The 13,154-nt window shown below is 40.4% G+C and overlaps 1 protein-coding gene across 1 annotated transcript; it reads left to right on the forward strand.

The window, feature by feature from the left end:
• The first annotated feature begins 212 nt into the window (after window positions 1-212).
• Window positions 213-5,613, forward strand: LOC119895709 (cornifelin homolog B-like). Its single transcript, XM_038708986.1, has 4 exons — window positions 213-342; window positions 1,913-2,023; window positions 3,709-3,866; window positions 4,641-5,613. The coding sequence occupies exons 2-4, from the start codon at window positions 1,918-1,920 to the stop codon at window positions 4,761-4,763; spliced, it is 387 nt and encodes a 128-aa protein (XP_038564914.1). The 5' UTR covers window positions 213-342; window positions 1,913-1,917; the 3' UTR covers window positions 4,764-5,613.
• The last annotated feature ends 7,541 nt before the right edge of the window (window positions 5,614-13,154 follow it).

Raw genomic sequence — 13,154 nt, forward strand, 5'->3', positions numbered from 1 at the left:
TGGACTCAGAGGGGGCGGCCAGCTGCCTAGACTGGTTGGGTTGAGAGAGAGAGGATTTCTCTGTCACATCCAAAACTTTGTGTTTCATGAAAACAATTTCATTTACTGTTCACTCATTTGCGTGGGGACATGGGTTTGGCAATGATCAATCATTACTCCACCCTCGTTTTGTCAGCTGGTTGATAAATAATAAATAATCGCAGGGTGATCTAAAGGCAGACAGACTGGTTTGTCTGGTTTGGTCTCTCAGGTGTTCTGTCTGAGAAATCAACACTTCTAAGTGCAGAGATCAGCTGTGACGGGACACACAACTCAGAGCTTCCTCTTCACAGAGACACACAGGTGAGACATTAACTATTATAATACAGAAATAGTGGTCTATGCGAATATTCGCTTATATTATTCTTCACCTGTCTTTATTTAGTATCTGTGTCATCAAATTTTTCTCGCGTAATGATTGTGAAGGACTTTGCAAACAATAAAATATTTTAAGAATTGAATTTACTTATTTGTATTCATTGTATGTGTGCTGTTTAAGTACCTATGGCACAAGAACAAGATGAGAAGATATTTGAACATTATTTTGAGTAAAAATTTGATGCTGAAATATATCAGTGGGGGGTCGAGGGTCCTCACCCAGAAGACTTTGAGCATTAAGCACTTAATTTCTGCACCAATTTATGGTGGAAATGTCTTTATTTACATGAAGGGAAACAAAATTAAGATGGCAGGTGACAATTCAAAATATAGAAATATAATGGAATATAATGCAGTAAGCAGCAGCTTGTTGTTTCAGCTTAAGTTGCATTTTTGGACAATGATTTTCTTGTTGCAAGCTGTTTTTCTGTTCAAAGAAACCAACATTGATTACTGTTAGGAAGCAAGAAATGAACAGAAATGTCTCTTGTGTTAAAGTCCCACGACAACTATCCAGTCACCCCGACCTCCACCAAATGTGAGAGTCGCTGTTACTACGGCCGCTAAAGTTCTTTGTCACTTTAACGTAAACATATGTGATTATTGTGTATTTGCTAAAACAGCTGATAGGGTTGTTTTTCTTGGGAAGAAACCCGGAGTATCCGCCCTAACCACACCATTTCCTTCACCGACACTCTCGGATGACCAAATGTAAGAAAGGTGCACATATAAACTGATCTGTCTGCACTTTAAACTCACAAAATCCCAATAATATGTCCTCAGTTTACCATTTTATTTCTTATGCTTCTAGAGAATGAGCAATCATCAAACCCCCTTGAAACCTACAACATCTTAGAGAACAAATTCTCTAAAAAAAAAAACTATGTGATGTTCCAAATGTTTTCTCACTGAAACCACAAAGCAGAGTACATATTTTGTAATTATTTGTTTCCTGTTGTAGGAGGCGCATCACCAACTTCCAGGAACTTGTTGTTGGCACTTTGTGTATGCTTGTAACTTACACACGTCACATTATTATGTTATCATAACTGGGCAGCACTTGTAGAAGCAGCAACCGGTAGCTCCTTCAAATTTTGCAACCGTTTTGTGTTTTACCTGTTTTTTTTTTAAGCTTTATTGCTGAAACATGTGCCTTTGAGGGAAATACAGCCATTAGAAAAGGAAGACAGGGTTTTTGTAGTAAAAAGCAGCAGATCACAATCTAGATCAGATCACGATCTACCAGACATGGCACCACGGCGGGCGTGGTGATCGCTCAGAGGAGAGGGATAAAGGGCTTTTGTTTTTTATTTTAAGTGTTGCCATACACATTTGATTGTGTGTTGGGTTCTGTGTTTGTAGCATGAAGGGACTACAATTTTTCTTTTCATTATACAACCTTGTGTTGTATATATATATAATGACAAATAAACAACCTTGTACCTTGTATCAAAAGTGCAACCTGAATTCTACATTCTGGTTTCTCCTTTCGAAGCCATCATGTCTTCCAAGATGGTCATCAGGCAGCCTCAGCCTGTGATGGTCTCCCGGGAGTCTGATCAGTGGGGATCTGGGATTTGTGACTGCTTTGACGACGTGCCCGAGTGTAAGTGTCTAAAACTCACACCAGCTTTTGTTAATCTTATAGCACATGTTTATGTAAATACTTTTTAAGAGCAAACGTGCAAGTTAAACTCTACTTTGATCATCTTTTGCCCAGATATTTGTGATAAAAAATAAAAGGACATTGTTTGTATTTTTTTCTTGTTTCTCTGTAGTTCAACATATATTAAAAAAAAACAACGTTTTATCTTTATTGATTTGAAAACCAAAGTAATATTTTGAAAAAAAATTATATGCCTAAGGATACAGACTCAAATCAAATCAATCAACAAATCTGATGTGAGTGAGACACACTGCTCAAGAAAATAAAGGGAACACTAAAGTAACACATCCTAGATTTGAATGAATGAAATAATCTCATTAAATACTCATTTCTTTACATAGTTGAATGTGCTGACAACAAAATCACACAAAAATTATTAATGGAAATCAAATTTATCAACCCATGGTGGAAAACCACACTACAGGCCGATCCAACTTGAATGTAATGTCCTTAAAACAAGTCAAAATGAGGCTCAGTAGTGTGTGTGGCCTCCACGTGCCTGTATGACCTCCCTACAACGCCTGGGCTGCTGATGAGGTGGCGGATGGTCTCCTGAGGGATCTCCTCCCAGACCTGGACTAAAGCATCCGCCAACTCCTGGACAGTCTGTGGTGCAACGTGGCATTGGTGGATGGAGCGAGACATGATGTCCCAGATGTGCTCAGTTGGATTCAGGTCTGGGGAACGGGCGGGCCGGTCCATAGCATCAATGCCTTCCTCTTGCAGGAACTGCTGACACACTCCAGCCACATGAGGTCTAGCATTGTCTTGCATTAGGAGGAACCCAGGGCCAACCGCACCAGCATATGGTCTCACAAGGGGTCTGAGGATCTCATCTCGGTACCTAATGGCAGTCAGGCTACCTCTGGCGAACACATGGAGGGCTGTGCGGCCCCCCAAAGAAATGCCACCCCATACCATTACTGACCCACCGCCAAACCGGTCATGCTGGAGGATGTTGCAGGCAGCAGAACGTTCTCCACGGCGTCTGTCACATGTGCTCAGTGTGAACCTGCTTTCATCTGTGAAGAGCACAGGGCGCCAGTGGCGAATGGCAAACGTCCTGCACGGTGTTGGGCTGTAAGCACAACCCCCACCTGTGGACGTCGGGCCTCATACCCCCCTCATGGAGTCTGTTTCTGACCGTCTAACCGCTCTGGACACTACGCTGACAGACACAGCAAACCTTCTTGCCACAGCTCGCATTGATGTGCCATCCTGGATGAGCTGCACTACCTGAGCCACCTGTGTGGGTTGTAGACTCCGTCTCATGCTACCACTAGAGTGAAAGCACCGCCAGCATTCAAAAGTAACCAAAACATCAGCCAGGAAGCATAGGAACTGAGAAGTGGTCTGTGGTCACCACCTGCAGAACCGCTCCTCCTTTATTGGGGGTGTTGCTTTCTAAGTGGACAGTTTGATTTCACAGGAGTGTGACTGACTTGGAGTTACATTGTGTTAAGTGTTCCCTTTATTTTTTTGAGCAGTGTAGTTTTAGACAAAGGACAGATAAAGAATTTTATCTAATCTTCATTTGTATCTTAAATCATTGTGTTTCTTTGTGAGTGTTTGTAGGTGTGTCTGTGTTGTCTAGCTGTTGCTTTTCTGTGTTTTTCCTGATTAAGGTTGTTTTGCTTTCTGGTGCTCTTGCTGCTTTGCCTGCAAAACTTCCAAGAAATACGGCCAGTGTCTCTGTCTCCCCCTGCTGGAAATCTTCGGCGGCATTATTCCGCCTGTCACCATGGCCATGAGGGTCTCCATGCGGCAGCGCTATGGCATCAAAGTAAGACCACAATTCTTTGCTGTAATAATTGTGGTTAAATAACACGTGTGGACCTCCATTTTTCCAGATTTCTATGTCCTCCGGGAACGTCTGAGCACCGCCTCCCAAAAAACCCAAATCTTGGTCAGACTGAGGACGGTCTTAGCATGTTCACAGTGACCAGACACCTGTGTAACGTCCAGTCTGTCGATCAGATCGTTGACCTGACCAGGACTGGTAATCTGGCATACCGGGCAAATGCCTGGTGGGTCATCACACCTATGAGGCAGATAACTTCAATTATTTATTCATAAAACTTATAAAGATTATTAGGGAAAGGGTTCCATTAATAAAATTAGACTTTATAATCTGGTCTATTACACAACACCTGTAGCGTGTTACTAAAATTAATGAATACTTAGCTAAATGCATGCCATGAATTCATTGTATAAACAGCTATATGTTCATTCCCACTATATTATAAGATAAGATTTTTTTCTTTGAAAAAACTTGTAAGCTGACTTGTACTTGAGTATGAGTTGTGTACTCCGTGGCCATCTCTGATCACCAGGGATTCAGTAAATGAGTGAATGAGTACACTCATCCACGGCACTACTACTCAGCTTTATGGTGGTTTGGAGGAATATTACAGGAGGTACAAATAATGAAGAGGACTGCAAGGATGGTGTATTGATGAGGGATGTACGACTGATTGTGGTGGTGGATAACCTCGGCCCGGCCAATGTTTTGTCCCAGTCCAGCCGTGGACCTGACGTCGCTGTATTTTGTTTGCAGGACACCATGTGCATGGACTGCGTGTATGCGACTTTCTGTAAAGCCTGCAGCTGGTGTCAGATGTCCAGAGAGATGAAGAGAAGAAACATCCAAGTTGTTCTAGTCAACGCCAAGAACATATGAGCTCTCTCCTCGCTCCTCATCACCACCAGGGCTGTAACATATTCCAAAAGTGCTCAACCTGCTTCAGCTGTCTCCAGCATGTTATAACTATACTGTAGGATAAAGCTGGAGAAAGACTAGTGTTTAAAAAAGCTTGCGTCACTGACTGAAAGTGTCTGTAGCCATGTGTGACTGTATTACACATTTATTAAGGTTAGCTAACATGGTTGACCTAATACACATCATCATAAAAGCTTCTTCAAAATTAATGAAAATATTAAATTATTATTATTATGATCCCTTTATTTACCTTTTTTATTTTTCACCCTAAAACTCTTACTTTAACAAAAAAAGAATATCTGGTCTGGTTACATGTAGATTTATCCGTCCAATGACTAATAGGATTGAAAGACGGGGGGGCTTACTTGCACTTGCACAATCTTTGCACTCGCGTCTTTTGTTCCTGTATCAGAACCACACTTATGTCAACAACCAGTGAAGAAGCCAAGATGTTAACAAATAAAAAGTGACCGTCACACTCCTCCATTTCTCCTCTGTTGAACAAAAGTTACTGTAATGTCACATGGGTGTCATGGGTGCGTCCTTCTCCAGGATTTATTTATATATATATAAATATTTAGCTTATATTTGCCAGGTATGTGTACACATACAAGCAATTTGACTCAGGATTGTACATAGCATATATAAATATATATCAAGATGTGATGTTTTTTAACACTGGTTTATAGAAATCCTCATTGCTTATTGCTTTTATGATATTTCAAAGCTGCTAAGTTCAATGTTTTGCACTAAACTGCATTTTGTTGTATTTTGTATACAATGACAATAGCGTCTCTATCATGAATCCTGAAATCTGTTAGTTGGGGGAGGTCTGGGATTCCCACCCCCCCCAGAAAATTTTGAGCATTAAACGCTTTTCTGCACCATTTTCTGTCTTTCCTGCATCAATTTTTAGTTGGAAATGTTTTTATTTATGCAAAGGGAAACACAACATTGGTGACAGGTTACAATTAGAAATCTATAACTCAACAGAAATTAAGTCTGTGCAGCCCTTAGTCATTCTGTGTTGCTTTCAGATATGTTTCTCCTGTAGATCAACTTTCTCATATAATATCATCTCTGCTGAGTCTGAATCTGTAAGTTTCCTTGTCTAACCACTTCGTCTACAGTCCTCAGCGTTGCCCCTTTGTTTGTGCTTCTTCAAAAGAGTTTGAACGGCACACCTGGAAACCAAAGATGCATGCCTTTGGTCTGGGTTCGATTCCCACTGTGAAACATCTACCAATGTATCAGGCGTGCGACCTCTGACATCTATTTGTTGCCACCATCTCCGGGTTTGTTGTCACCATCTCCGGGTGCTCTTTGCGCATTATGAATTCAGATACCACAAAGGTGACAAGCTAGTTCCAACACTAGGTACTGCCAACCCCTCGTCCTTCTCTCGCTTTACATTCCATAGGGCACTGAACACATAACCTGAAATGAGCTCCTTAAAGAGCCGGTTTGCTGGTTATCTGTAATGAGGTGTGCTAATTTAGGCAGTGTGGATATAAGTAAAGTAAATAAATACTAACTTACCAGTCCAGAAGAGAGGGAAGAAAACAAAGACAAAAAATGAGACAAAAAACTCTTTCTAGTTTTCTTAAGGCGTCCACCCAAAGAGAAACTTATTTAATTTCAATAAGCCCCAAAAGGTTTGCACAGAGCTCTAGGGTCAGCAACTTAATAAAGAAATAGACAAGGAGGACCCCACCCTTATCTCAAAATCAGAACTTGACCGTCACAATGATTGGTTTTTACAAAACCTTTCCTTTTATGGGTAGATGTTCCTTCTGTCCAGTAGTTGCAACACCCCTTTGCCTCAGTTCACAAACAATTCTCCAAATAAAGTTAAAAAAAAGGTATCAACGTATCATGCAGGTCTCTATAACTCATGTTAGTATAATCCTTTAAATATTTAACACAAATATGGTACGCCACGTTTCTTCAACAAAATAAATTAACATCCCTTCTCTTACATAATCTTAAATGCATGCACAAATCAAAAAAATCAGTTTTAAATGCATCACTCCAAATCAATTCATGTCATCACTCATTCTGTTCTCCTCATCTCTTTCTGACTTTAAAGGAGAGAAAGGCCTCCCCTGCTCCTATAGTCACAAAATGAAGATGCTTCTCTCTTCACAACTGTTGATATCACATTAGCAAACGGCGCCTTCTTTGCTGATCAAAACAATTATTTAGTATTATTATACATATAAAATATGTTATCTCAAAAAACAAGGTTTAAAATGTATTAATGAATATTATAAACTCAAATAATATAGATTTAAAAGATGAAAACTCTCGACCCTCTTCTTGTTTTCACACCTTTCACGCCTCCTACACACATCTGTCGTCAGGGAAACCTTTTTTATTAATCTAAGGGGTCGAGTTGTCAGCAAGAGCGGACTTTCACTTCCTCTTTACTGGACATCAACGTCTAATATGAAATACGATCATGTTCAACCGTAGGTCTCTGGAGGGCGAGCAGAGGTCAGGGCACAACAGACTGCAGAGAGACATTAAAATACAGAACATCAAGAAAAAGATCTTTCTTACTATAACTTTGTACTTCTGCGATCTGAGCTAAGTAGTCAACAATTATCAGTCTTAAAGCACAGGCCATCAGAGTTAAATTACAGGCGAATAATTTACTAAATGGCTTGTATATGTGTCAGGCAGTCAAACGGTATCTATGAAGGCCCACCAAGAACCAGAACCAGTTGCTTCCAGTGTCCTTTTCTTCACATTTATCTCATTCTCACAACACTACATACAGTAATTCCACGTTTTTGTGTTTTTCAAAGTTTTTATGTCTTCAGTATTGATGTAAAATGTAGAAACAAATAGAAATAAAGAAACACCGTTGAATTGAGTTGTGTGTGTCTGAATGGCTGCTACATTAGAAGAAGGTTAAGAGGGAACTGCACACTTTCCTTTTACTTGCAGTAAACTAAAAGTAAAAAATATTTTGTTTATCTGTTTGTTAAGGCTTGCCCGTGAATATATCTCTAAGCAGGAAGTAGGTTAGCATACCATAATACACATTTTAAATAGCCCCATTCAATCATATAAAAGTAGAAATAGGAAATCAGAAAAAGAGGGTTAAAAATATATAAATGAACCAACAAATATTTGTTACATACTGCAGGGAAAACTTTATTTCACTTTATATATCAATGCACAACCCAACACACCAGCTAGAGGGAGCCACACACTTCACAATGATAACACTGAGGTTCACGTGGGGTCACAGAGGATCAGAGCGATTACCTGTGGCATCCCATGATGTCTAATCTTATTGGCCCTGTAACCACCCACACAGGTGGAGGACAAAATAACAAAAACACCACATAGAATAATGTATTTCAATACAATAAAAGCTTTTCTCCTCTCCACATCACAGCATGTTTCAGTCTGATGCTCCACCAGCAGGAAGAGTGAATTTCTGCCCTCTTTCTACCTCTGTGAGCGACATTCAGACCTCTATTGAAGCTGACGCATGCTGCTACGTGACACTCAACAACTTCTTTTGGATTATGATTTAGTGGTAACACGGTTACCTGGGGAAAAAATTTAATCTTGTATTAATTCTAAACAAAATAGGTGTTCAATTCAAATTAATTGCTAGTTTTACCTGCAGAAACTAAACTAAATGTGAAAATGTGAAACATACAATGAAATAAATAATGAGTACATATTTTGTTTTGTTTCAATTGAGCCTTTCTTTCTGGGGAAGTCCTGTTTTTTCTACCACAATACAGAGCTTTTAGTTATTAATTATCTACTTAGAAAAATATTCAGAAGTCACCGACAAGCACTGAGGAACAAGTTTAAAGACAATGACAGAAAGATAAGTTAACTGTTTCAGGGATGTTAAATTAGATTATAATGTGTTTCTGTTATTGTGTCCACCCTTTTGTGGCCATTATAGGAACTACCAGACTCAGCTCAGCTCATTACCGCCAGGAAAAGAATAACAAAAAGTGTTTGAAATTCTAGTCATGATGAAAATGCTAAAATAAAGCCAAGTTATGAGCTAGACTTGATTTGGACTTAATAAGCGAAAACGATGATTTCAAGTCAAAACATTTCACTTACTAATTAAAAAAGTTTTGCACTAATACTAATTCAGTCTCAATTGTTGGCAACATGTCCTCATACCCAGTGTTTGAAGTGGGAAAAAATAGGAAAATAGGTGCCAGTAACCCCCCACCCCCCTCTCCCTCCACACAATCCTCAACCTCAAAGTAAAACTAGTCACTATTATAACATTAAATACAAAGTAAAATGTGTAATATATTTACAGGTCACACTTTATTTGGATAATCTGCCTGCCTTTAAATTATTGTGAAAGACAAATGCATCGTGGTTAGTCTAGTTAAAACTAACTTGTCATCATCACAAACATTGATGCAGAACGAGTTCAACGTTTCAAAAGTTTGCTGATTGGGGCGTCACTTTGTGTTTGTAAAGTGGTAGGGCTCAGATTAGGGGTGTGACGACACACTTCGGTCATGAGAACAAGACAAGAAGATATTTTACAGTATTTTGAATAGATATTCGATGCTGAAATAAATCAATGGGAGGGTCTCGGGTCCTCCCCCAGAAGACTTTGAGCATTAAACACTTTCCTGCATTCTAGAGACACTTTCTGCACCAATTTATGGTGGAAATGCCTTTATTTATATGAAGGGAAACAAAATTAAGGTGGCAGGTGAATATATTCAAAATATAAAAATATAATGGAATATATTTCAGTAATCAGCAGCTTGTTGTTTTCGCTTAAGTTACTTTTGTTTCTTTTTTATTTCAATTGCATTGCATGTTTTCTTATTGGGCATTGATTCATTTTTTATTTAACATTTCTAGTTGCTGTTTTTCAGAATATTTTTATCCAAAGCTTTCAAAAAAAGTGATGGAGATATTCTGATTCCCGTCCCCAGCGTCCCCAGCGTCCCCAGTGTGAAGGACACCTGTCTGTATAATTTTTAATGTCCCGCCCCATCCAAGCTGTGATTGGTCAGTTCACCAAAACTGACATTGATGAGCTACATTCAGCACACGGCTGCTTGAAAGACACCGAGCTTCTCGTCTCTCTCCGCCAACAGACTTTAGCAGGCAGGCGAGAGCGTACCAGGTGAGAGTCACGTAGCGCCCAGAGATCCTGTTATGGAGAGGGCAGAGGAGAGGACCGGCAGCTTGGGAGAAGTCCCGGTACGCAAGAAAATGTCCCGGTACGCTAAAGAATAAATGTCGGTACTGCATACCGGCCCACTGCTCATACCGATAATAGGTCGATTGTCAGTGACTCCCAAAACGACACATACTTGTACTGGTAAGTACAGGGGCGGCTGTGGCTCTGGAGAAACAGTGGGATGCCCGTTAATCGAAAGATTGGCGGTTCGATCTTCCCTCAGTCTGCATGTGTCCTTTGGCAAGATACTGAACCCCAAATTGTTGTTACCGATGGCTGTTCCGTTGGCGTGTGAGTGTTGGTTTCTGTTCTGAGCACTTTGGCTCAGTGTGTGAATATGTGAATGTGAAGTTGTGTAAAAGCGCTTTGGTTAGTCGGAAAGGCGCTACACAAGTACAGACCAGTCGAGCGACAGGTGTATACCGGAGTCACATGACGTTAAAGACATAGTTGTGAAATTTGTGACGCCCCTGTGTGGCTTGACTGTGTGTGTTTGTCATTACTGCAGTGATGATGTGGTTTTCTGTGTGAAGAGCTGATTGCAGTGGTCCCTTCTGGATCGGGAACATCTGGGCTGCGAACCGAAAGTATTTCCGTGGCAGCCATTATAAGAGCTGTTCGAATTCTCTAAAAGCGCATATATTCTCTCAGCATCTCCTCTCGCCCCGTCGCTCTCTCTCTCTCGCCACAGTTTTCCTAAGTCCTTATGGATTCTCCACATCTTTCCTTGACCTCATGACGTTTTCCATCGAGGTCGAGGAAAGGAGATTGTTTTGACTTTTTCGGATGTAGCCCTGGTCCCAGTGCTCCACAGGAGATAAAAGCTCCATCTCCGAGATCACGACTCTCTTTTCCTCCCCGCCAGCGGCTACACCTTTAGGTTTTTGTTACATGTTTGCTTTATTTGGACACCACAACACTCTACATCATGATCACCCATCCACACTGACACTACTGATCTTGCTGACTAACCCATCCCATAATTTAAGCGTTATTTTGGTTATCTTATGTTACAATAAACCTTGTAAATTAAATCGCTGTATCTTTTCCCACTTTTTGTCATGGCCTTTGAGCCTGGTCATGACAAATTGTTGCAGTTGGGCTAGCTTTAGGCAACAAAACTACTTGGTTAAGTTTAGGAAAACATTGTGCTTTGTGTTAAAATGAGTATGTTGCATAAAATGTAACGTTATTTAACCTAAATCTTTAAATAAGCGAAAATGAACTTTCACACAAGACTGTTGGACTGGATTCAAGTCTTTGTATGTTTGACCCATCCATTCACCTCCTTATATGGACTTTGTTGCTCTTTATACTATGTCACTTCATTTGTTTTTCATTTTTCTGCTGAGGACAGAGTTTAGGCTACATAGACTCACCTGTGCTTTGAGCTGAATGCTAATGTTAGAAGTTTCTTCTCTCTGCTTTTTAGCCACTTTTAGCACATTGTTTTGGTTTTAAAATCAGCGTGAAAGTTTCAGCTATCTACTTCCATAGGCTGCCACTAAAGAAAAAAAAAAAAAAAACTGTACACTACCTGCCGAGGACCAAACAGCAGAAAGAGCCTGATGTTTTTGTCAAGAGTTGACGGAGACCAAACCAGAGCGAAAGGAGAGTGAACATTTGATTTACTTTGTAAGTGGTGGCTGTTTATTTGTCAGCTTAGTGATTTTCTGCCCTCTGGTGTCCAGATATTGATTAATGCAGCTTTAAATGACAACATCTGTACTGTGTGGTCAGCTACATGTTTGCCAAAACCCATTAAATTTAAAAAAGGCTGGAGGAGAGAGATTTTACCTCATTTTCTGTTGTTCAGTTTGCACAGTAATCTCACGGAGTCACTATCATGTCTTAATTTCTCAAATTACTCCCAATAAACTTTTCCATTTGTTTCGTCCAGTTTGCATTCCAGCGGAGGCGATCCCTCCCCTCTGCTGGCACACTTGGCCCTGGTGTTCACTGTAAATTGCTCAGTGGGTTGTTTTTAATGGGATTATAATGACAGTTATGGTTTGCAAGAATTGATGTTTGTGACTTTTATGAGGTGTGAGTGAAGGGGCGGGTCCAGGCGGCCCATAAAGGCTGCAGGAATGTTAATTGGTCAAGGCCACTGCTGCCCTCTTTGTTCTGCTCTCTCATACTGGGCTTCTGTGGCGGCCGTTAAAGGCAAAAGAACTGATTTAAAATCTGTGACTTTAACCCCGCATACCCTCCAGCCTCCCCCCCCACACACACACACATATGTACACAGCTTATCCCACCTTCAACCCCCTGACGTTCATCCCCTCCCATTCTTTCTTCTCAGTTTTTCCTTCCCACTCCTGAAGAAAATGGACCCCCTTGCTTCTCTCATTTCCTCCATGTTGCTTAATCAGGTGGTCGGCACTCCCCTCCCCGGCAGGGTTTGATCCAGTGTTGGGGGAGTAATTTTATCCCAGGTTGTTTTTTTTCTGCCGTGGTCACACTTCTGCTGTGGCTGCACTTCCAGAGGACTTCGTGCTGAAGTGAGGGAGGTCTCCGAAAAGAGGATTTGTGTCATTTAAAATTTCGACACAACTGAAGAACGTCATTTTTATTGTTTTGATGATTACTATCAAACTTGAAAACTATTTAGTGCCTTATTAGTCTTAAATTGTTATGCTTGTGATTTCCTTTTGCCTTGTGTAGCTCTGTCTTTAATATTTTATCAGTGCCTCCAGGATTTCAAGGGCCTTTTTTGTGATTTTTCAAAAAACCAAATTGGGATGAAAGTTGCAATGTATTTTTTTTGGAATAAAAGTTTTTCATGACTCAGGCCGCATCCACATTACTCCGTTTCAGTTTACAAACTGAGTTTTAAAACAAAAAAGATCTCCATCCACACCAGTGTTTTAGCTGCATGTCAGAGGTGATCTAAGTCTACATTAAAACTATTGGCCGATCAGGAACACTGGGGGTGCGCGTGCCGGTGTAAACATGAAGTCTATTCCGTAGTTACAGAAGATTTGGCGAAAGAATAAAGAAATGCAGACAAAGAATCAGACCAGACTTTTTTGCATGCACCAATAACGAGCTGGGACTGTTACTGTTACGCAAAACGGGATCGGCAGCGTTTCCAAACTTCTCTGTGTTAGGTCTTTGTTTGTTTGGTGCAAACGTAGCCAAAGATCTCC

Source organism: Micropterus salmoides, unplaced genomic scaffold (genome assembly GCF_014851395.1).
Source record: "Micropterus salmoides isolate LMB-PRFRI ecotype aquatic unplaced genomic scaffold, ASM1485139v1 Ms_hic_scaffold_9, whole genome shotgun sequence".
Taxonomy (NCBI): Eukaryota; Metazoa; Chordata; class Actinopteri; order Centrarchiformes; family Centrarchidae; genus Micropterus; species Micropterus salmoides.